At 44.2% G+C, this 25675-nt stretch overlaps 1 protein-coding gene across 1 annotated transcript in view; it reads left to right on the top strand.

Annotated features, from left to right (window-relative positions):
• Positions 1-25675, top strand: part of LOC122815092 (transcriptional regulator QRICH1-like) — a 235276-nt gene that overhangs the window by 117582 nt on the left and 92019 nt on the right. Inside the window, exons 4-5 of the mRNA XM_044087334.1 lie at positions 4007-4121; positions 4209-4317. Coding sequence (XP_043943269.1) covers positions 4007-4121; positions 4209-4317 — 224 coding nt within the window. The remainder of the gene's footprint in view (positions 1-4006; positions 4122-4208; positions 4318-25675) is intronic.

Here is a 25675-nt window from a genome sequence, read left to right as displayed (position 1 = left end):
TTGTGCCTCCACTATCTTCATATGTCTGTTTATATCAGAAAGGTTATATCCTCTATCTAATAGCCTATTTTTTAAAGCTAACATCTCGGACATGTAACCCTGTGAACATGGGTTCAGTCTGGATGCTCTCATTGACTGTCCTTTCATGATATTATTAAACACATATCGTGGGTGCATAGACCGTCTATGTAGGAGGTTGTTCCTAAAACAGGGCTTCCTATATACCGAAGTGTTCATATACCTGTCGTAGTTGAGTTAGGTTTAAGAATGGGGATGAGTCTTACATTCCTTTTGTAACATGCCTGTTTGATGGTTAATGCAAGTTGACACTTGTTATAGTTTTTAAAAAAGTTTTCAATTTTTAAAAAAACATCAAAACAAAGAAAGGCGTTGCTTTTAACAATATTATATTTTTATTCGATGTTTATGCTGGTATTCGACTTTACCTACTTTAAAAATGGTTTCACCAGGTTTCCTTTATATAAAAGAAATGTATGAAAAGAACAAGATGTTTATAACATCTTATAAATTGGATTCCTGTATGCACTAATGTTTTAAAAGGTTTTTGTCTAGTGTACGTAGTGCATTCCTGGTCTCTAGTAATTTAACTGTATTAAACATTTGTACTAGAAACCATTTTAAAATTATAATATGTATATAATTCTTGGAGCTTGCAGTATGTCATTTCCTGTTACTTTTAATTTAAATATGGATGGCAACGTTCATTGTTTTTTACTTCCTCTGATGAAGCTACAGGTTTCTGTGGCGAAAACGCTTGTTGACTTACAGAGCAGAATAAAATTGCGTTAAGGATTTTATTTGTGGTATTTTTGTGCTGGCAAGGACCTCGTTGCGTTATTTTTTGTTTATCTTTCCCGCTGGTTTGTGGTTCTTACCATAAGGGGTTGGCTTAGAACTCACTCCTGGTTTTGAAGTGGAGGTAGTCCACTGCTTAGATCTCTGCATTCCTTGGGGCTGCTGTTTGAGGGGGGGGGGTCTGTTTCCACAGGGCCTAGGCTGGGCTGGTTTACTCTGAGCAGGAAAGGACCAGTGCTTGGAGGGACAATGCCTGCTGAACCTAGGGGGCTGGACTTGTAAGAAATCCTTAACTGTTGCATAGATTTTGCTTTTTCTTTTTTAAGACCTCCTCTACCTTAGTGCCAAATAAGTTATCCTTGTGCAAGGGGGATCCAACAATTTAGATTTGACATGGTCTAGCAGGGGTTGTTCCTTAAGCCATACATGTCCTCTAAATGACAGATCCAGTGACTGCTGCCCTGCAAGAAGCTTTTAGGGCATCAAAACCACAGTGCAAAGTGTGTTTAGTTACTTGGCCTACAGAATGCATTAAGTCTTGTAAATCTTTAGATTCGCCCAAGCAGAAAAGGAAGACATTTTTTGGTGCAGGTGTTCCAGGGTATGTTGCTGAAATTTCAGCATATGGAATTGACAATTTAGTGCCCTGATAGCAAGTGTAGCTGAGGTGTATACTTTTTTATCCCATCTGTCCACTGCTCTGGAATCCCTGTGTGAGGGTGTGGGATCCTTAGCAGAGGTTGCTTTAATCCCTTTTGGCCCTTGAGAAATGACCTCAGGTTCAGCTTTTGGATTTTTAATAAGATATTTGTGTGAGTCAGGGACTCTGTATAGTACCTGTCTGGTTTTCTGTGAGCAGGAGGTAGGTCGTCAGGAGTCCAGCTGGATTCAAGGAAAACCTCCACAACATTCAGGACTGGAGGGATGGCCAAGGGTCTGTTGCGGAAGATCTAAGAATTCCCAGAGTCCCTTTTTAGACTGAGGGTAGTCCTGTCTCTCCCATTGGAAGTGCTCCCTTAAAGTATGCAGGATTTCCCCAAAGGAAAACTCCTCTGGGGGAGAGGCTGAAGGAATGGAGTCCTGTACATCAGAATCCTCATAAGTGGAGAGGGGTGGCATGTCGTCATAGTCAGATGCATCAGATTCATCTGACTCTTGCTCAGACAGAACTACAGGGGACAGATCTCTTTTCCTTTTTGAGGGGGTACCTTGGCTTCCTCTGATCAGCATAAGGTCTTCTGCCATTTTAAGCATTTGAGACTGAGGCAAGGTAGCAGGTGCCTGAGAGTGGGTAGTCATTTTTTTGGGTGTGGTTTGAACCCTGGGCCTAAAACACAGTCGTTTTTGAAAGAACAGTAGTCATGAAAGAAGACATTAGTTTGTGTCAAGATTTGGTAGTGTGAAGGACTTCCTTGGAAGTCAGTTCCTGCTCACCGGCTCTGGAACCATCCAAGGTAGAGACTACCGCAGGATCCTTAGTGGAAGAAGAGTTTTGCGTCATACTGGACTACAAAAGGATCTCTCCAGCGGCCTGTGAATCAACAGAAGTGGGCATCAGGGGCTGTAAAAGTGCCTCACTGAGTACCGGAGGACTGACAACTAGCTTAACGGAAGCGTCTTCAGTAGATTTGGACCTGTGTAGTCTGTCTCTGCCTTTATCTTTACGTTTTTTCAGAAGATCTGCTCTCTGATGGCTTACCGAAGCCATATCAGAATTCGAAGACTGTAACTGAAAATATCTGGCTACAATAAGGGACCGATGACAGATAGTTCTGACATTGAGCAAAGTACAAAGTACAGAAGTGACAACGGGGGGCGTCGTGGTCTGGGCCTAAACAAGTGATGCAGTAAGAGTGGAAGTCTCTGTGTGGTATTTGCTTTCCACAGGCGAGACAATTAACTTTTTCTGACATCAGTTAGTGCAAGAAAAAAGGATCTTCAACAGGGTACTTAACTTTAGAAGACTTCAACTTCAATTTGGAGATGAAAACTCAGCGGCCGACCAGCACTTGTGCGAACTGCTTTTGCTTCGGACTCCATGGCAAGAAAGACTATGTAATGGCGTCTGTTGCCTTATTTTATACTACTGATGATCTGACGTCAGTACTCAAGCGACAGCAACCGACGCAGAAATACTAAGCCTCTGGTATTCGGGCCGGTTGAGAGTGACCCTGGCACGGTTAGCCCAAATGTGATGACTGCAACAGTGAAACACGAAGAACATCCATATTTCTTTTTCTTGTTGTAGTCTGGTCTTTGAATACTAGCCTGATGTAGTGACTTACTTGCTTTCTATGGAACTACTAGCAGGTCAGTATGTGACAAAGTTGGAGCATTAGTAGACGCACTCGTGTTGCTGGTTCAGCTTCTAGTCTGATATGTGCTGATTTCTGAATACTACTTGACAGATGCACTATTTTTTGACCGGGCTGCTTGTACATCTGTAGAAGCCTGACAATGCAAAATTTAAAAATTAGTACACACTGATGTCCCTTTTCCCTGGCACAGCTTTCTTTCTTTTAAATATGAGCCAGGAGCTGGGGGGCATAGGTCCCCAAGCCAGTGCAAGGTAGAGAGGAACACAAATCCAAAGATTAGTTTATCCTGGGAGCTGAAACAAGACTGGAACTGTGGATTTACAGGATATTTTAAAGTAAAATGACACTGTGGGTGGCAAAGAAAGTGAAGTGGCGGTGGGTGTGACTTCTGTCAGCTTAATTCGGACCCTAAATTTAAACGCTGGGATGGTCCCTTTTAAGATCATCTTTTGCCTCAGTTTCATGTGATTTCATAACTCTGTACACCTCATTAGTGCTTTATAGATTCGTACCATCTGTTACAGGACAGAAACTTTGATCTTGTAAGACTGAATGTACCAGAAATTTGGTTATCGTATTCTTGATGGATTTACAATATTGAACTACTAATGATCATGTAAGTTGTCTAGTCACACTCCTTTCTACGTTTAAGAGATGTTTTGCTAAATGTTGTAGCCAGTGAAGCATGGTTAAAATGCATGGAAAAATCTAAAACTGGTTATATTTGAAGCTTTTAAGGGGATACCTCGTGACTTGTATTTTGGATATGAGCTTTCTCCACCACAGCTTGATTCCTGTTAGTCATGTTAAGACATCTAAAATTAAGTTACTGAGTTCTATTTTCTGACATAATTGCATTTTTTTTCTTGCAGTATATGTTCGACAATGACAGAATTGATAATGTTTTTGCTGATCTTTATTATTCAAAGTTCTTGGAAAAGCTTCATGACGTGTTAAAGAACTGGGTACCAACAGTGAGCCCTCTTGGTAATTTAAAATTATTTGAAATTCCCATTAGCATAATTTTCGTAAGTGATGTACATGGATTCCTGACTTTTTCTTCTCTCTTTACAGGTTATGTAATTCCTAGCTGCATCTGTGAGGACATGCTGTGGGAATGTAAGCAGCTTGGAGCCCACTCTCCCAGTACACTGCTTTTTACACTAATGTACTTCAATACCAAGTAAGAAAATGGCTGTTTTACCTCCTTAAACATGACTGCAACCTGAGTTGCTGCGTTTTAGTTTATTACATAGTATAAAATGTTTAACCAGCAAAACTTGAAATGTGGTAGTGAAAGTAGAATAGGTTTTATAGGTTCATAGGTGTTCACTAGGCTAACTACCACAAGGGCCTTTTTTATCCTAGCCATGCATCCCAAATCTCTGACAAGTTCTGCTACCCTTGGTAAGTGTAAGCATGGGCCTGGGAGATGAACCATTTACAGGTTACTTGTTTGCACAAGAGACATAGGTGCCAAACCAGGGATGCATTTCCGGTTTCCCATCCAGTTGTCCCAAGTTGCGTGTGAATTGGGTTAGGGAGGACCCCTGCATCACATGGATGGGGAGGCCTGTTTCATAGATGTGGTAGTCTCTGGGATACATACCTATCTCTCCAGCACATCCTATTTATATCACGGGCAAAAAGTCTTTAGAATGGGTAATTCTGGTGCTGTTTGTTTTGTGGATATGCAGGAGGTCCATCAGAGTGGGGTCTGATAATGCCCTGTATGCCAGGCATAGATCTCCCCTCAAAAGCCTGTAGGAGACAAGAGTACAGGGATAGGGCCTTGAGGCAGCCTGCATAGGACGTATTACTTATGCCCTGAATTTTTTTAGTGAGGAACCTCTGTGGACATTCCAGTTGTTGGATATGCTTGGTTAGGTACCTACCAAAGGGGGCATTGTACTCGATGATAGGTCTGGTGAATACCAAATGCAGTGGAACGATGACTTCCTTGGACTTGGATGCCATACCTTTGTTTATAAGTTGTGCAGCATAGAATGATTTCCTCACCAGTGTAGATGCGTGATGATCAAAGGCTATATTGCTATCTGTGTGTCCCCAAGTTCCTGACTACTGGGTGAACTCTAAGGGGTGTCTTGTCAGTATGATAGTTACCAGGGATAGATGACTTCCCAAAGGGTACTGTTATGATTTCTTGGCATTTAGTTTTAGTCCATGACTCTGACACCAGTTGTTTCTGTGTCAGCCAGCCCTGTAGAACATTTGTGTCTGTGAGATTCAATGACCGCTCCTAATTTGCGATCTATAAATTTAGTCAGCCAGAGACCACTGACATTGGCCTTGACTTCTGAGAAGTAAGTGTGAAAAAGGAGTGGTCCAATGACTGATCCCTGAGGGACACCACTTGTGACTGGCCTCTTTGTAGAGGTGGACTCCCCACTCCCCTATTCTGATTTCCTGGGTCCTGCTGTGAGCCAGCTGCCCATCTACCAGGTGACGTACGGGTTTGTACCTAACCTCTTGAGTTTGTCGACAATGCCCAAATGGGGTATTGTGTCAAATGCCTTTGCCTAGTCAAGGTAGGCAGTGAACAATTTTCCCCTCATCCACTGCTTTGGTGACCTTCTCAAAGATGTCCACCAGGTTGAGTAGGCATGATGTGCCCTTGACTAGTCCGGACTGGTTGGGTCCAGTGCCTGGAGGTTTACTACATCTCTATTGATTTATCTATTGATCTATTGATTGTATCTCTATTGATCTCCATGATCATTCTTTCCATGGATTTACGTACAAGATTAGTGAGACTTATGGGTCTGTAGTTTCCAGGGTCTGGAGATGCCTACCTTTGTGCCGAGGGATGACTATTGCCTTTCTCTCTTTATGAGGCACGAAGCCTGTTTGGAGGCTACAGCTAAATAGTAATTCCAGAGGCCCTGATGGGTCATGTTTCATGCTATTTAGAAGGCATCCTGTGATATTGCCTGGGCCCATTGATGCAGTGTTCTTGGCCTTGGAGCATTAAGGACTTGTTCCCTAGTTGGTAGTAAGGCAGTTATATTTGATGATATTACCTGAGGGAAGGTTAAGGGGGAGAGAAGAGTTAAGCTGGGGCTGAATTTATCACCCGGGAGGTTTGCTATATCTTCTGGCTCAGTAAATATGGATCCATTTACAATAAGCTCTGCACAAAATTGTGTATTGCCTTTGAGGTTGCGGACATAGCTAAAGAATAACTTTGTGGTTGTCCTTGGCCTGGGAGGCCAAAATTGCCTCAAATTTGGCTTTGGTAGATTTTATTTGTCCTCTGAGTTTTTAGTTTGAGTGTGATTTTATCCTGCTGGGTGCTGCTCCTCCTAATTCTTGCCATGGTTTTCTTCTTCCTGTTATACAGATGATTGATTCTGTGATTCCACCAGGGTGGCTTGTTTTTTGTTAGTTCTGTACTTCTTCCTGGTGGGTACAGCTGCCTATATGCCGCTAATAACATGCTTGTCAGGGTTTCTGTGAACAGTTCTGCATAGGCAAAAGTGTTCTCAGGGTTTGAGAGCTTGAAATTTTGCCAGGTTCTCAATTAATAGCAGGAGGGTTAGCCTTAGAATAGTTACTAAATATTCTAGGTTTAGCTGGGGGGTGGGGGGGGGGGGTGGGTCCAGGTTTTATTTTTACTTCAAAGGAAACCATTTTGTGGTCTGACCTTACCGGGGAAGGCATTAGAGTAGGGGATGTGCAGCAGTCTCCTATATTAGTGGGAACAGATCCAGTATGGTTGCACCCCTTCTTGGTGTATTGACTATCTGGTCCAGGGAGCTTGTGTTTACAAAATCCATGAATCTCTGTGCATGCATGTTTGGTGTCGTATAGGATTCCCAATTAATAGCTGGGTAATTAGTCACTCATGAATATGTTGTTGGGTTGGATGGTTAGTGTTTCTAATAAGAGAAATAGTATCCAATACTTTTTGATAAAATAAATGTAGAAAACAGATCTCGGAGAAATCTTATCCAAATCTTTGGTTACCTGAAGGAACTGAGAGAGACAATATGACAAATTTTGTAACATTTTGGCTCCCTAAAGTGCTTGATCTTCCTGAAGCTGTCATTTGGCATTGAGTGAGCACATGGGTCCCTGGTTGCTGTTGCTACTACAAAGAACTTGACTCCAAGATCTACTTCTGTAAGATTCTTTTCTACGCAAGGTAAAGAACTAATAATAAAAACAGCCTGGACAAAGTCTTCTGTTAAGGTACAGAAGAAAAACTAAGAATTGACCGTGATTATTCCTCTGATGTCCAAGAAGAAATGCTTCTAATCTTAGAGCTCTCTCTTTTTAGTTCCTTTATTTAAGTCCACTTGCTGTTTCCGGCCAGACTGAAGATATTTCTCTCAGATAAAACTAAAATCTTTGAAGATATAGACAGTGCCATAAAATTCCTGAAATCAAAGAATACACTGGATTAGCTAGAGGTTATGGAGTGGAATAAGTTCATCGAAGAGATGAGCTTAAAAAAAGGGGAGGGGGACTAAGAGAAGTGGTGTTATTCGTTGTCAGATGCTACTCAACTGCTTATACAATATTGTTTCCTGTACATATGTTATGCCTGAATAATGTAATGAAGTACAAGTTGGGATACATCCTTCATATGTTATGCCTGAATAATGTAATGAAGTACAAGTTGGGATACATCCTTCATATGTCGTGACTGAATAATGTAATGAAGTACAAGGTGGGATACATCCTTCATATGTTATGCCTGAATAATGTAATGAAGTACAAGTTGGGATACATCCTTCATATGTTATGCCTGAATAATGTAATGAAGTACAAGTTGGGATACATCCTTCATATGTCGTGACTGAATAATGTAATGAAGTACAAGTTGGGATACATCCTTCATATGTCATCACTGAATAATGAAGTACAAGTTGGGATACATCCTTCATATGTCGTGAGTAATTAAGTACAAGTTGGGATACATCCTTCATATGTCGTGACTGAATAATGAAGTACAAGTTGGGATACATCCTTCATATGTTATGCCTGAATAATGTAATGAAGTACAAGTTGGGATACATCCTTCATATGTCGTGACTGAATAATGTAATGAAGTACAAGTTGGGATGCATCCTTCATATGTCGTGACTGAATAATGAAGTACAAGTTGGGATACATCCTTCATATGTCGTGACTGAATAATGTAATGAAGTACAAGTTGGGATACATCCTTCATATGTCGTGACTGAATAATGAAGTACAAGTTGGGATACATCCTTCATACGTCATGACTGAATAATGAATAATGAAGTACAAGTTGGGATACATCCTTCATATGTTATGCCTGAATAATGTAATGAAGTACAAGTTGGGATACATCCTTCATATGTTATGCCTGAATAATGTAATTCAGTACAAGTTGGGATACATCCTTCATATGTCGTGACTGAATAATGTAATGAAGTACAAGTTGGGATGCATCCTTCATATGTCGTGACTGAATAATGTAATGAAGTACAAGTTGGGATGCATCCTTCATACGTCATGACTGAATAATGAAGTACAAGTTGGGATACATCCTTCATATGTCGTGACTGAATAATGAAGTACAAGTTGGGATACATCCTTCATATGTCGTGACTGAATAATGAAGTACAAGTTGGGATACATCCTTCATATGTCGTGACTGAATAATGAAGTACAAGTTGGGATACATCCTTCATATGTCGTGACTGAATAATGAAGTACAAGTTCTGATGCATCCTTCATATGCCGTGACTGAATAATGTAATGAAGTACAAGTTGGGACACATCCTTCATTGAGGTAATTTTTTTTATTTACATCATCAGTCTCTCCTCTTCATATGTTCTCATACTTAATTATATTTAATAATCTTGGTTTCCCTTCTGCTCTGTTCTTCTCTTGTGCAATCATTTTTTTCATTCTAATATTGTTGGTGTTATTTTTATAAATTCTGGATAATATGTTTTTTCAATTTGTTTTTTGTTGTAAAATAATAATTACATGTGGGAAGGCTTCAAGAAAAAGTTAAAATACTTGGGGATAGTTATCGCTGAAAATGTTAAAATAATAGATATCAGTTATGAATCTAGCTTGCCATCTATAGAAAATCTCATAAGTGGACTAGATGCTTTTTTTTACTATGGATGAGAGACTTTCTATAATTAAAATGATTTTTCAGCTAGTTTTGATGCCTGTAAGACATTTGTGATGCTGATGTTTCTGCTATATTTGGGCTTTGTTTGGAATTAAGAAGTATGTGGGTTTTGTGTGCTTATGTTTAAATATTTCATATATCAATAGCTTCCTTGTAGTTGGATTTAACAGTTGAGAGATGTTACTTGCCTGTGGGAAGGATAGTTTTTTTTTTTTTTTGCAGCTTTTGTTTTAGTGCTGTAGTTTTTTTTTTTGTTTTGATTTGTGGACATTTATGATTTGTTTTTGTGGTGGTTTGTTGCTGTGGTGGACATTGGAGTTGGCCATGTTGCTTTGTGTTGGCAGTGAGCACTGGAGTTTGTGTGGGCGCTTGAGCTGACCAGTATGTTACATTTGGTATTTGGTACGCTTGTTTGAATATACAAGCTGTCAGTGCAAGCATAAGAGCTAAAATATGAACTGAGATCACATATCTTGATTAGAGAGCTTCTGGTTTGTCGGTCCCGCCAGGGTCATGAGTATTTTAAATAGTCATTTTGGGTTCCAGTCCTTGTGCGAGAAGCCAGAGATTATTGCTGAATATTTGCAACTTTTGAACCTGACATTGTACGGCACCAAGATGCTCAAGTATGTCAGATTTTAAAGGTGCAGTTGCCCTTTTCCTTGTATGTCTGAAAGATTAATAATTATATTCCTCTCAACCCTTCAATTCAAGAAATATTGGGACAGAGTTGAGTGGTGGGGGACAAAGGATTCAAGGGTAGTGACTGTTTTGGAAGTTGCTTCTGCAGACTTATAGGATTGATAGAATGGCAGGTTTTGCATCTGTGAGAATTTTCTGATAGGGATGGGGTCTGCAACGTAGGTGGCTCTTATTTTCTGACATCGGCCTTTATTGATGCAACATTGTTCTGTCAGAGAATCAAGGATGATGTCCTTCAAGAATGCAACTGCATTCATAACATATGGGTTGTCCTGCCTCAGGCAGCCCTCAGTCGGCCGGATTCCAAAGTCTATGTCCGACGTCGGCTGATGTCGCATTTCTCTCCGTCAGAGCGGCTGGAGTATATAAGCATCAGCCGACGCCATCTTCTTCAGTCTTTCTTGCCGCGCGGTGCCCGAAGCAGAAGCAGTTCGCAAGTGCCGGTCGGTCAGCTCCTGTATTCTTCGAAACAGAAGTAAATAATTGTTTGTCTTGTGGTAAACAAATACCTCATAAGGATTTCCACTCTTACTGCCTCCCTTGCCTTGGCCCAGACCACGACGTCTCGGCCTATGCCGCCTGTGCTCGCTTCAATAAGCGCACTCTCAGGCGCCGGGCGGAGTTCGCTGAAAACTTTTCGGCGAAAAATTTGATTATACAATGCCGTCGGAACAACCGACAACGCAGACTCCTAAGAAACTAAAAGACTGGGACCGACATCCTCGGCCCGCGTCTTCCACCGACACCACGCCAAAACTATCCGCAAGTGCCTCGGTTCCCTCTGAGGCGGTTATTCCACCGCTCCGAACCGAAGACACCGCATTACCGATACCTCCGATACAGGAGGCCACTCCGCCAGTTATTGATTTTCCTCCGGATACTGAAACCGAGGAAATGCCCGAGACCATTGCTGTTGATAAGGTCACTCCTGCACGTGGAGCGGCTAGGCCTCCCATGTCTATCAAGGCCTGCACACGTGCTAAGGCAGCCAGCAAGTCAAAGCATCTTACTGCTAAAACATTACCTCAGCCTACTCCTGAAACTCAAATCATGTCTATGGCCGCAGATTTAATTTCCCTGATCAGAGGTTCCCAGGCCCATCCTGAGAGAGGATCCCAGCCTCCTCCTGATAAGAGGCCCAGGGTTGAACCCTCTGACCCTCTTCCTTCAGATGAAGATTCTGAGGACTCTGTTCACTCCGAAAGCCAGGAAGAGCCCTTCCAGACCTATGAGGATTCAGATGCAGAGGACTCCATTCCCTCGGCCTCCCCTCCTGAGGATATTTCTTTTGGGGAAGTTCTGCATTCCATGAGGGAGCATTTTAAGTGGCAAGGCCAGGAATTTTTAGATTCCAGAAAGCGCCTTCGAACCTTCCTTAAAAAGCCCCAACACAGACCCTTAGCTATACCTCCTGTGCTTGATGTTTTGGATGATTTATACTCTGACTCCAGTGTTACCCCTGATACTCTTCCTCCTGCTCCTGTCAAGCCTGACAGATACTATAGGGTCCCAGAAACCCATTCTCATTTCTTTAGGGCCCATGCTGTTGATTTAGAAAGAATTTCCCAGGGGCCTAAAGGGGTTTCAGCTACCACCTCCAAAAACCCTTTGCCTTCCGACAGGGAAGCAAGGTCCTTGGAGAGATGGGGGAAGAAGGTTTACACCTCCACTACTTTATCTATGAGAGCTCTCAATAGTCTCTTTCACATGTTTCAATATCAGGATTTCCTGTTAGATGATTTACAGAAAAGATTGGCCTCTCCTGAACCTTTAGATAGGAAGTCTTTGCAGGAGGCTGTGCATAATTCTCAGCAGGTTAGCAATCGCTTTCTACAGTGTGGATATGATGCATTGGAGGCTTCATGTAGGGCAGCTATGACAGGGGCGGTCATTCGTAGACATGCATGGTTAAAAGAACAACCTTTACCAGATCATGTTAGGGCAAAACTTCTTGACGCACCCTTGGAAAAGAACAAGCTTTTTGGTGCTAATGCTAAAGATGTGTTAAAGTCCATTGAGGAAAAAGCCAAGTCAGTTCAGACAGTCAAAGATTTCCTCCAGGTTCAGCCGCCCAGATTCAGCAGGAACTGGCCTTCTAAAAACTGGTCCTTTCCTAATCCTGAAAGATTTCAAAGGGGCAAAAACAGGCGTGCCCGAGGAAGAGGGCAATACAGAGGATCCTACAGGGGACGACAATGGCAACCAGCAAACCAAAGAAGTGACACAGGGGTTTCTCCTGCCCCGCAGGGACAATCTCAATGACTTTCCTCTAGATGTTCATCGTGTTTCACTGTTGCAGTCATAACTGAAGGGTGCTCCTGCCGGCAGGCAGCCTGAGGTCGGCCAGAATCCCAAAGTCTGGGTCCGGCGTCGGCTGTACAAGCCAGTACTCTAACGTCAGTACGCTCTGGTACATAGCCCTCAGCCGACGGCATCTTCTCCAGTCTTTCTTGCCGTGCGGTGGAAAGCAGCTCGCAAGTCGTTGGTTGGCGATTTTCGAACAATGTTTTTGGTTGTTGTCGGTCCGAAGTTTTTACTTCTCTTCTCAAAGCTAAGTACCCCGTTGGGGGATCTTTTTCTTGTTCCTCCGATGTCAGAAAAAGTTAATAATTGTATTACGTGTGGAAAACAAATACCAGATTAAGATTTCCACTCTTACTGTCTACCTTGCTTAGGCCCTGACCACGACGTTTCTTGTTGTCGGTTCTGTGCCAGGTTTAATTCTCATACTATCAAATGCAGGTACGACTGGGCTCTGAATTACTTTGGCAGACGCTTCAATTATAGAATGTCGTCGGACTCTACCGGAATTCAAAAGAAGCGCAAAGACAAGGACAGGCCTCCGAGGTCCAAACAGGACTCGTTGCAGCTGGAGCCGGCGTCTGGTTCGGCTGTCGTCAGTGAGGCGCTTTTGCAGCCCCTGTCGTCCGCCACTTCTGAACCGATGGCCGATACGGACTCCCATGGGGAGCCATCAAGGCCTTCTATTTTATCTGCTGCAGGACCTTCGGACGTCGCTCCCTCGGATGGGTCCAGAACCGCTGTGCAGGTACCCGCTTCTGAGGGGGTATTCAGGCCTACTCACATCACTATTTCAAAGGCAAAGTCAAAGACTCCTGTTAAGTCTAAAACTCCTGCTCAACTCCTGCTCAAGCTTCTTCTGAATCTACTCCCAGGACACAGAAGCAATTGTTAAGGATGGCTGAAGATTTGCTTACAATGATTAGGGGTTCTCACCCCCCCCCCCCCGAGAAAAGGCCTCGACAGGATGTTCCTATGGATTCCTCTGACCAGGCTTCTATATCTTCTGTCTCTTCCTCTGATCAGGAATATTCTTTTCCTCCTTATGAGGATTCTGATGCTGAGGACTCCTTGCCCTCTGCCTCTCCGCCTGAAGATTTCTCTTTTGGGGAAACCTTACATGAGATGAGGGAACATTTTCATTGGGAAGGTCAGGATTATTCTGCTTCCAAGAAGAGGCTTAGAGAATTTCTTCTTCTTCCTCAGCATAGGCCTTTGGCTATCCCTCCTGTTCTTGACATTGTGGATGATGCTTTTTCCGAGGCTAATTTGAATCCTGATTCCATGCCTCCTGCTCCCTCTAAGCCTGATAGGTTTTATAGGGTTCCTGAGTCTCATTTGTTCTTATTTAAGAATCCTTCTGCAGATCCTGAAACTATATCTCGGGGTTCTAAGGCTGCTAAAGTTGCTACTTCTAAGAATCCTATTCCCTCTGAGAAGGATTCTCGTGCTTTAGACAGGTGGGGCAAAAAGGTATATACTTCTGCTACCCTTTCTGTTAGGGCTTTAAATTGCCAGTTTCATATGTTTAAGTATCAGCAATTTCTTTTGTCTGTTTTAAAGCAAAAGCTTGCCTCCCTTCCTGCATGTGCAGAAGATAAGGAACTACAGGATGTATTGCATGCAACTGAACAACTGAACAAACATAGCTTGCATTGTGGTTTTGATGCTTTGGATGCTTCTTGCAGGGCCGCAGCCTCTGGTACTGTTATCGGGAGACATGCTTGGCTTCGTGAGCAAAGTTTACCTGAACAGGTTAAGGCTAAATTATTAGATGCCCCTGTTCAGCATGATGTTCTTTTTGGATCTAAGGCTGAGGAGGTTATTAAAAAGATGGAAGAAAAGGCAAAATCTATGCAAACTGTGAAAGATTTCTTGCAAGTTCAGCCTCCTAGATTTTCCAGGAATTGGCCCTCCAAAAATTGGTCCTTTCCCACGTCTGACAGGCCTCAAAGGGGAAGATATAGACGCTCCAGAGGTCGTGGCCAAGCTCAGGCCTCCTACAGATCGAGGCAATGGACTGCTTCTTCACCTAGAAGGGGAGAAGACAGATCCCAATCTCAAAGAAAGCAAACTCTATGACTCTCTCGGTTGGGCTACAGGACCTCTTTACCTGGATGCCCCTCTCGGAGGAAAACTTTCTCTTTTTTTACAGAAATTGGACTCATATTACCCAGGACAAATGGGTATTGGACGTGATTTTAAAAGGCTACAAATTCGACTTTCATACCTTGCCAAAGGCTTTCGGTTGGCCAGATCTGCCAAAACATCAATGGTCAGAGGCCTTAAATCAAGTGGATGCTCTTCTGGCCATGAGAGCCATAGAGCCTGTTCCACTCTCAGAGATGGGAAAAGGTTTTTATTCGAGACTGTTTCTGGTTCCAAGAAAACAAAGCTCATGGAGACCTATTCTGGACCTTTCTGTGTTAAACACCTTTTTGGAAATTCCAAAATTCAAGATGCTTACTCTGCAGCAGCTGATTCCAGTGCTCTCTCAGGACATTGGACCTAAAGGAAGCTTATTTATACATTCCCATCAGGCAGGAACGCAGGAAATTCCTCAGGTTCAAGGCAGGATCGAGACACTTTCAATTCTCTGTACTGCCCTTTGGTTTATCTACTGCGCCCAGAGTCTTTACCAAGTGCCTGGCACCAGTAGTGGCTTATTGCAGACTCCAGGGGATTCAGATTTACCCCTATTTGGACGACTGCCTTATTCAGGCAGACAGCAAGGATCTTTTACTTCAACATCTGGATTTTGTTCAACGTCTTCTCCTCCTACTGGGATTTTCAGTGAACACAAAAAAGTCACATTTCATCCCTTCTCGACAAATGGTATTTCTGGGAGCCCTCTTAAATACAACCTTACAAAGGGCCTTCCTCACTACAGAAAAACAAATACATCTGGCTTCAATTTTCAAGACTTTGGCAACTCTACCTCAGCTCACTACGAGGAAATTCCTGCAGGCACTGGGCTACATGGCTTCCTGCATTGGCTCCATATGAGAAAGCTTCAGTGGTATCTGAAAAGTGTATGGTCGCAGCATTACCACGATCTGGGCACTCTGATTCCTCTGATCCCCTGCCTCCAGAAGGAGTTCCTTTGGTGGTCCAGGGTGTGTGCTTTAAACGAAGGAAAGCCTTTCCGTCTTCCTCAACCTTCTCAAATTATAACCACGGACGCCTCGGATTATGCTTGGGGAGCACATTTTCTAGGCAATTGCCAGCAGGGAACCTGGACAAAGGATCATCTTCACTGGCACATCAATCTGAAGGAAATGTTGGCAGTTCAAAATGCTCTTCTAGCCTTCAAGAACCTTTTGCATCCAGGGCCTCTTTTGATTTACACAGACAACACCACAGTCATGTGGTACATAAACAAGCAGGGGGGTTCTCATTCGTACCCCCTCTGCAGACTAGCTATGGCTTTATGGGACACAGCTCTAAATCAGAATCTACATCTCCAGGCCCATTTCATACCAGGAGAACAGAATCTCTTAGCAGACAGCCTGAGCAGGAACATTTTAGATCCTCACGAATGGATGCTAGACACCAACTTATTCAACAGGATTACTGCAGTTTGGGGATGCCCCCAGATAGATCTGTTTGCATCCCATCTCAATCATCAGCTGCCTCACTTTTGCACCAGGTCATTCCACAAAACAGCTTGGAAAGTGGATGCCCTGTCCTTCAGCTGGAGAAACCTTTCGGGATATGCCTTCCCTCCTCTTCCTCTACTTCCTCGAGTATTACTAAAGATAAAACAGGACCAGCCCAAGTTCCTCATCTTGATTGCTCCGAATTGGCCTCGACAGTTTTGGTATCCAACTTTAAAGCACCTGTTCTTGGAGCCTCCTTGGATTCTCCCTCTGAACCCTTCTCTTCTGTCCCAGCATCAGGGTCAGTTGCTACATTCCAATCTCAAGACCCTTTGCCTGGCAGCTTGGCTCTTCAAAGGAATTTGATTTCTTCTAGTCTTCCCAAATAAGTTTTGGATGTTCTTTTGGAAGCTAGACGACCTAGCACTAGGAAATCCTATGCCTCTAAATGGAAGAGATTTTGCATTTGGATGCAGGACCGGGGCTTGGACCCTCTGGTACCTGATCTCTCTTCTATTTTGCTTTACCTTTCGGATCTTTTGTCTAATGGACTCTCCTTTTCTTCCATTAAGATTCATGCTTCTGCTATTTCTGCTCATTTCAGTACTGATCCCCCTGTTTTTTCTCATCCTTTGGTGAGACAATTCTTGAGAGGGGCTAAGAATTTAAGGCTTCCCAGGACTCCTCCTATTCCTGCTTGGGATCTTAATTATGTTTTAGAAAAACTTACTTTGCCTCCTTTTGAGCCTGCTGCATCTTCAGATATTAAGTTTTTATCTTGGAAGACAGTTCTTTTGTTAGCTTTGACTTCTGCCAGAAGGGTCTCAGAGTTGCAAGCTCTCATGGCTGTGGAACCATACCTTATTTTCCACCAGGACAGAGTATCCTTGAGGACCAATCCTACTTTCATGCCTAAGGTGATTTCGAAAGTGGCTTTAAATATATTCACCTTCCTACTTTCTTTCCTAATCCCCAGAATAAAGGGGAAAGGATTTTGCATTCCTTGGACGTGCACAGGCAGTTACAATTTTATTTGGACAAGACTAAAGAGTTCAGAAAATCTAACCAATTGTTTGTTTCTTTTGCCTCCAGTTCTCTTGGAAAGGTTATTTCCAAACAAACTACTTCCAAATGGATTTCTTATGGAATAAGATTTTGTTACACTCATCATGGGAAACAGTTTCCAGGTACTGTGAGAAGTCATTCTACTAGAGCAGCTGCTACTTCTACAGCTTTTCTCAGGGGAGTTCCTACCAAGGATATCTTGGAAGCTGCCACTTGGAGTTCTGTGCATACTTTTTCCAAGCACTACAATCTCCCTTTGTATTCTAAGACCAGGGCAGGCTTTGCCTCTGCTGTTTTGCAGGGTCTTCTTGCTGCCCCTTCTTCTGTCTAAACCTCCTCCCTTTTTCACTGCTTTGGGATTCCACCCTTCAGTTATGACTGCAACAGTGAAACACGATGAACATAGTACAGTTGTGTACACCTACCATAAATGTAGATGTTCGAGTGTCTTCACTGTTGCAGTCGGTGTTTCCCTCCCTCCTATCCCCTCTTTTTCTCTCTTTTGTGGTGTATTTGTGTTTCCTTGTTGGATTAATTTATGATTTATTGGGAATTTCTGACATCTAGGGCAAGAAAGGCTGGAGAAGATGGCGTCGGCTGAGGGCTATGTACCAGAGCGTACTGACGTCAGAGTACTGGCTTGTACAGCCGATGCCGGACCCAGACTTTGGGATTCTGGCCGACCTCGGGCTGCCTGCCGGCAGGAGCACCCTTCAGTTATGACTGCAACAGTGAAGACACTCGAACATCTACATTTATGGTAGGTGTACACAACTGTACTTTCCGCTGACCAAGGAGCAAACAGAAGCTCCTTTGGGCGGAAAGTTATCTTTGTTTTCAAAAAATTGGCACAAAATGACAAAAGACAAATGGATTTTGGACATTATAGACCACAGTTACAGGTTCCATTTTCATACCTTGCCAAGAAAACAAGGCATGCCAAACCTTCCACAAAATCAGAGGGCAGAGGCTATCGATCAAATTTCTCTGCTTGCTCAGATCAAAGCAATAGAAAAAGTTCCACAACAAGAACAAGGTCAGGGGTTTTATTCAAAGACTGTTCCTTGTTCCAAGAAAAGAAACTCAATGGAGACCAATACTGGACTTGTCCGCTTTAAACACTTTTCTCATAGTACCAAAGTTCAAAATGCTGACTCTACAGCAACTCCTTCCCATGCTGGGCAAGGGGTCTTGGCTGATTACTCTGGACCTCAAGGAGGCATACCTGCATGTCCCTGTCAGACACAGCTGCAGAAGATACCTCAGATTTCTTGCAGGGCCAGAGCATTATCAATTCTCAGCATTACCATTTGGCTTATCTACTGCGCCCAGAGTATTCACAAAATGCCTGGCATCAGTAATTGCTCATTGCAGGCTCCAGGGGATTCATATCTACCCGTACCTGGATGATTGCCTCATACAAGTGGACAACAAACTAACCTTGACAAAAAACTTGAATTATGTCATACACTTGCTACAGGCTCTGGGATACACAGTCAACTTTCAAAAGTCAAGACTTCAGCCATCCCAGCAAATAACCTTCTTAGGAGCCAAACTAGACACAGCCTCTCAAATGGCTTACCTGACAGAAGACAAGCAGAAGTTAACTCATTACTTCAAAAGTTTAGCAAAGCTCACCCAGATGACTGCAAGGAGTTTCCTACAGGCCCTGGGTTACATGGCATCCTGCATTCTCCTGGTTCCACTAGCAAGACTACACATGAGAAAGCTTCAATGGTACTTAAAAAGCTTATGGTCTCAACACAGCAACAACCTAGAAGCAACTATTCCACTCATTCCATGTCTGCAAAAGGAATTTCTATGGTGGGCCACAGTAAGCCAGTCAAACACAGGTATGTCGTTCAAAAAACCTCAGATAACACAGACCATGACCACAGACGCCTCAGACCTTGGATGGGGGGCACACATGGAGGGCAGATGTATTCAAGGTCAATGGTCTCCAAAGGAAACACATCTGCATGTCAACCAAAAAGAAATGCTTAGCAGTAATGCATGCCATCGAGGCCTTTCGACAACAACTTCAACAAGGCCACCTACTAATACGGACAGACAACACCACTGTGATGTGGTACATAAACAAGCAGGGGTGCACTCATTCCTACCCCCTTTGCAGACTGACAATGAATCTTTGGGAAAAATCACTGGGTCTAAACATACATTTACAATCCCAGTTTGTTCCAGGCAAAGACAATGTTCTGGCGGACAGTCTAAGCAGGAATTTCCTAGACCCCCACGAATGGAGGCTACATCCAGACATCTTTATACGACTCACCTCGACATGGGGCAGGCCGGACGTAGACCTATTTTCCTCCCACCTCAATCATCACTTACAAAAGTTCTGCTCAAGGACATATCATCCACAAGCATGGAAAATAAATGCCCTCTCATTCAACTGGAGCTACCTAATAATTTATGCATTTCCACCTCTGCCACTGATGACCACAGTGTTATTAAAGATCAAAGCAGAGCAGCCGAAGGGGATCCTAATAGCTCCAGACTGGCCAAGACAACACTGGTACCCACTACTACGGAGCATATGTCACAACAAAACGTGGGCCCTTCCACAATGGCCCCAACTTTTGACTCAACACAACTTCAGGACAGTTCATCCCAACATCCAGACGCTACAGCTAACAGCTTGGGAAATCCCATAAATAACCTCAATTTACCTCTCTCCAAGGAAGTTCAGCGGATACTAACAGAAGCCCGCAGACCATCCACCAGAAAGGTTTACTCAGCCAAATGGAAGAGATTCAGCATTTGAAATACCAACAAGGGTCATGATACCTCACTTTTGAGCATTCCACTCATTCTGGAATACTTGGCAGATATGCTACATAACGGACTCTCATACTCTTCCATAAAAATACATGCTTCAGCTATCTCATCTAGATACAACACTGATCCACCTGTGTTTTTACATCCTTTAAGGCAATTTCTTAGAGGAATCAAGAATATAAAGCCCCCAAGAAAGGCACCAGTACCAGCTTGGGACCTCAATTTTGTCCTAGAAAAATTGACTCTACCTCCCTTCGAGCCAGCAGCTTCTGTGGATTTACAATTTCTTTCCTGGAAGACAGCTTTCCTGCTGGCCATTACCTCAGCAAGAAGGGTTTCGGAATTACAGGCCTTAATGGCAATACCACCATTCATAACTTTCCACAGCGATAGGGTCTCCTTATGAACCAACCCTACCTTTCTGCCAAAAGTGGTATCTAGGGTTTCTTTAAATCAAGCAATTCACCTGCCTACTTTCTTTCCCAATCCTGAGAACAAAGGGGAAAGACTGCTACATACCTTGGACATACACAGACAACTTCGCTACTACCTAGACAGAACCAAGACCAGTAGGAAGTCTGATCAGCTTTTTGTAGCTTACGCCCCTGGAGTACAAGGAAAAGCAATTTCCAAACAGACAATTTCAAAATGGATTGGACATTGCATCAGATTCTGTTATTCCTTCCATGGAAAGAGTGTGCCAGCCAATGTCAGACCACACACCACCAGAGCTACAGCCACCTCTACAGCATTTTTAAGAGGGGTGCCTACAAAAGACATTCTAGAAGCTGCTACATGGAGCTCCGTGCATACATTTTCCAAACACTACAGCCTCCCTTTATATTCCAGATCCAGAGCAGGCTTTGCTTCGGCAGTCCTGCAGGGTTTGATAGCTACACCATCCTTTTCTTAGAGCATACCACCTCCCCCAGCTAAGCTATGGTATTCAACCCATATGTTATGACTGCAGTTGCATTCTTGAAGGACATAGTACAGTTTTGTACCTACCATAAATGTAGATGTCCGATAGATATGCAACTGCACTCGGGTTTTCCCTCCCTCCTTCCCCTCTATGCCTTGGGTCCACTCCTCTCCCTGTTATCCTTAGCTGGGGATATCTGTTATGGTGTATCTGTTTATTGCTTATTTATTGTCTGGAAACCTATTATTGTCTTCCAATTTGATTACAGCCTTCCTTGGAGGGCACCTGGCATCTGGGGCAAGAAACACTGAAGAAGATGGCGTCGGCTGATGCTTATATACTCCAGCCGCTCTGACGAAGAGAAATGCGACATCAGCCGACGTCGGACCCAGACTTTGGAATCCGGCCGACCGAGGGCTGCCTGAGGCAGGACAACCCATATGTTATGACTGCAGTTGCATATCTATCGGACATCTACATTTATGGTAGGTACAAACCTGTACTTTCTTCCCGTTTCACTGTTGCAGTCATCACCTCTGGGTTATCCCTGCTGTGGTAGCCTTTGGCCGGCCCGAATATCAGAGTCATTGTTTTTCTGCGTCGGCTGCTGTCTGCTGTAGTTTGACGTCAGGTCGTCAGTGCTATAAAGCAAGGCAGCTGATGCCATTACACCAGTCTTTCTTGCTATGGAGCCCGTAGCAGACGCATTTCACAAGTGTGCTGGTCGGTCACTACCAGAGTTTGAATTACAGCTGAAAACGTCTAAAGCTAAGTAGCCCGTTGGGGATCCTTTTTTCTTGCACTAACCGATGTCTGAAAAAGTTAATGGTCTCGCCTGTGGAAAGCAAATCCCACACAGAGACTTCCATTCACACTGCATCCCTTGTTTAGGTCCAGACCACTACGCCCCCTGTTGCCAGTTCTCTGCCCTCTTTAACGCAAGAATCATTCGCAATAGAGCTCTTATTGTAGACTGGTATTTTCGTCTTCTGTCTTCGCATTCCAAAATGGTGTCTGTCAACCAACAATCTGTGGACATTCTGAAAAAATGCAGAGATAAAGATAGAGACAGACCACACAAGGCTAAGCCTTCTGGCTACCGCTGAGCAGGTAATCGGTTCTCTGGAATTCAGTGAGGTGCTTTCGTAGCCCCTGATGTCCGATATATCTACACAGGCCTCTACCAAGACCCTTGAGGAGTCCAGTATGCCGCAGAAATCTTCTTAGTCTTCCAAGCCTTTGGCTGTCTGTGCCTCTGTTGGGTCCAGAGGCGCGGCACAGACACTGGCTTCCGAGGAGGCCTCTCGCACTACCGAATTTAGAGAAAAAACATCATCTCATCCAGCAACCGTTTCTCTCAGACTAATGGATACTCTTAGGCTTAGAAGTCAGGCCACCACTTCTAAAAGGAAAAGACACCCTTCTCCTGAAATTGACAGAACAGGATTCTGTGGAATCTGATTATTCAGATTTTGAAGAACACCGCCACCCCCCTCTGACTGTTTGAGGATTCAGATGCAGAGGAATCCATTCCTTCTGCCTCCCCACCAGAAGCCCTTTCCTTTGGAGAAATCCCTCACTCCCTCGGAACATTTCCAATGGCAATCTCAGGACCCCCCCCAGTCTAAGAAAATACTGAGTTTCTGGACCTGCCTCAGCACAGACCCCTGCCCATCCCTGCTATTTTAGAAGTGGTGGATGATGTATTCCAGGAATCCAGCTTAGCCCTTGACACCCTCCCACCTGCTCCCAGTAAACCTGACCGATATTAGAGTACTGGATTTTCACAAGTACCTGTACAGAAATCATGCTGCAGACCCAGAGGTCATTACACAGGGACCTAAAGGATCTAAGACTAGTTCTGCCAATAACCCAGTTCCTTCTAACAAGGATTCCAGAGCTCTGGATGGATGGGGTAAAAAAGTATGCACCTGCAACCTTGGCTATCAGAGCACTCAACTTGTCAGTTCCACGTGTTAAAAATCAGCAACACACTTTGGAACTATTAAAAGATTCCAAGCTTTCCTGACTGTGCCAATTCGAAAGTTTATGCAGATTTACTGCATTCTACTGGTCTCCAAACACTCATTACACTGTGGATATGATGCCCTAGAAGTCTCAAACAGGGCAACAGTGTCAGGATCTGTCATTGGGAGACATGCATGCTTAATTGATGCATCCCTGGATAAGGGCCGCTTGTTTGGAGTAAAAGCAGAGGAGGTGCCTAAAAATATGGAAGACAAAGCAAAAGCTATGCAAACTGTAAACGATTTCTTTCAGGTTCTACCTCTCAGGTTCAGCAGGTACTTTCCCTCTAAGTACTGGTCCTTCCCTGTACCTAGCAGATAGGGCCAAGGTAAGCCCCGCAGGGACAGAACATCCAGGCCCCAATCCCATGGGCAGCAGACAGTGGACCACTTTTGCCCCAAAGGCATGGAGTTCTAAGACCTCCTTTTATGGCAAAAACTCTCAATGATCCCCTCGCCTTCCTTTCACTCACCAAAAGTTAGGAGGAAGGCTCTCCCTCTGCAAAGAAAATTTGGCTTTCTGTAACAAAGGATCAATGGGTTTTAAAGATATTTTTCAGGGATGCAAATTCTCTTTCAGCGAACTCCCAATTCCAAGAGGATACCCAGACTTGCCTCCAAATCATTGGGCAGATGCATTGAAACGGGTACAAACTCTCATATCCCAGGGGGCAGTAGAACCATTCCCCTCAGATCAAACGGGCAAAGGCTTTTATTCCGGACTATTCCTTCTGCCCAGAAAAGAGGGCACTTGACGCCCCATCCTAGATGTATCCATTCTGAACACCTCCCTGGTGGTCCCCAAATTCAAAATGCTAACTTTGCAGCAGCTGCTGCCTATGCTGACAAAAAAATGCCTGGCTAGTGACCCTAGACCTAAAAGATGCCTACCTCCACATCCCCATAAGGGAATCCTGCAGGAAATTCCTGCACTTCAGAGCAGGATCACAACACTTTCAGTTCTCTGTGCTACCCTTTGGCTTACCTACTGCACCCAGAGTATTCATCAAATGCTTAGCCCCAGCCATAGCATTTTGCAGACAGAGAAATATACAGGTTTACCCTTATCTGGATGACTGCCTTATTCAGGCAGAGTGCAAAGAAACGCTGCTCCAGGACCACCTTTGTCAAAACCCTCCTAACTTCCCTAGTGCTCACCATCAATGAGAAGAAATCAAAGCAAACACCCTCCAGGAAGATAATTTTCTTGGGAGCACTGCTGGACATACCATCCCAAAAGGACTTCCTGTCCCCAGAAAAGCAGAGCTTCCTGCCTCTCTACTTTACCCAGCTGGCTTCCAGCAGTCACCTGACTGCGAGGAAGTTCCTGCAAGCCATGGGGTACATGGCATCTTGCATCCTCCCCCTAATTCCTCTGGTGAGGCTTCACATGGAGAAACTTCAGTGGTATCTAAAGAACCTTTGGTGTCGGCACTCTCAGCCTCTAGAGACCTCTCTCCCTGTGATCCCCTGTACAAGAGCCAAGTTTCTCTGGTGGGCAGGGGCCTGTGCCAAAAACAAGGGTCTTCCTTTCATCCTCCGTCCTACCGGGCAGACCATCAACTCTTAACACCTCAGAAATTCCGTGGGGTGCTCACGTAGCAGGCAGGCGCACCCAAGGTCTTTGGGATGCCCAGAACCTTCCCTTACACATCAATCAGAAGGAAATGTTGGCAGTACAAAAGGCTCCGACACCTTCAAACCCCATCTCAGGCCAGGGGTTCACCTTATCAAAACAGAACACCACAGTAATGTAGTATATCAACAAACTGGGAGGGACCCAATCTTACCCTCTGTTCAGGCTAGCCATGAACCTCTGGCTGGCAGCCTCCTCCATGGGGTTACACTAATTGCGCAGTACCTACCAGGGATCAGCACCCTGGCAGAGACCACCTAAGGAGAAACTTACTGGACCCCCACAAATGGCAGCTCCACAGAAAATTCTTTCTGCAAATCACTCCGGAGTGGAGAACTCCAGAGGTGGATCTCTTTGCTTCGCACCTCAACCACCAGCTGAAAAAATTCTGTCCCAGGGAGTATCACCACCTAGCGTGGAAGGTGGATGCCTTAACCTTCCCCTGGAACACCTATTTGTGTACACTTTCCTTCCTCTGCCTCTTATTCCCAAGGTACTGATCAAAATAAGGGAGGAGAGATCAAAGGCCATCCGCATTGCTGCAGATTGGCCCAGACAGCATTGGCACCCCTTACTGCGCAACCTGACTTTACATCCCGCCAGGCAGCTTCCCCTGATCTCAGACCTCTTGACCCAGGTGGGGGGGGGGGATACTGCACCCAGACTTGCAGACTTGTCGGCATGGCTAATACTTTAAAAGCAAACAAGGGGGTCCCTGTTAAGCAAACGGGTCCTAAACATGATCACAGAAGCCAGAAGGCTCAGCACCAGAAAATCTTACGCAGGGAAATGGAAAATATTCTGCTCCTGGAGCCAGTCTAGAGGGGCCAGTACCGCACATCCTTCCGTCCCTCTTATCTTAGACGACCTGGCCGAGTTACTCAGTAGTGGCCTCTCCTCTACTATTAAAATGCATGCCTCGGCCATTTCAGCTCATTTTGATGCAGACCAGCCCCTCTTCTCACATCCTTTGATTAAACAATTCCTCAGAGGGGCTTCTAATATCAGACCTGCCAGAAGGCCACCCACGCCAGCCTGGGACCTGAATTATGTTTTAGAAAAACTAACCTTACAACCATTCGAACATGCTGCTTCCGCAGAATTGAGATACCTCTCCTGGATGACTGCTTTCCTACTAGCTATCACCTCAGCCATAAGGGTTTCAGAACTTCAGGCACTCGTGGCCATTAAGCCCTTCATCATTTTGCATGCAGACGGGGTCTCCCTGAGGACTAACCCGTCCTTTATGCCCAAGGTGGTATCTGCTGTGACCCACAACCAGGCCATACATTTACCCACCTTTGTTCCTAACCCTCAAAACAAGGGGGAAAGAATTCTGCACTCGCTAGA

This window comes from Protopterus annectens, chromosome 11.part0 (assembly GCF_019279795.1).
Source record: "Protopterus annectens isolate FY-2018-M chromosome 11.part0, PAN1.0, whole genome shotgun sequence".
In the NCBI taxonomy this organism is placed as follows: domain Eukaryota; kingdom Metazoa; phylum Chordata; order Ceratodontiformes; family Protopteridae; genus Protopterus; species Protopterus annectens.
Note: the sequence above shows the minus strand (reverse complement) of the source record. Positions and strands in the feature narration are given on the sequence as shown.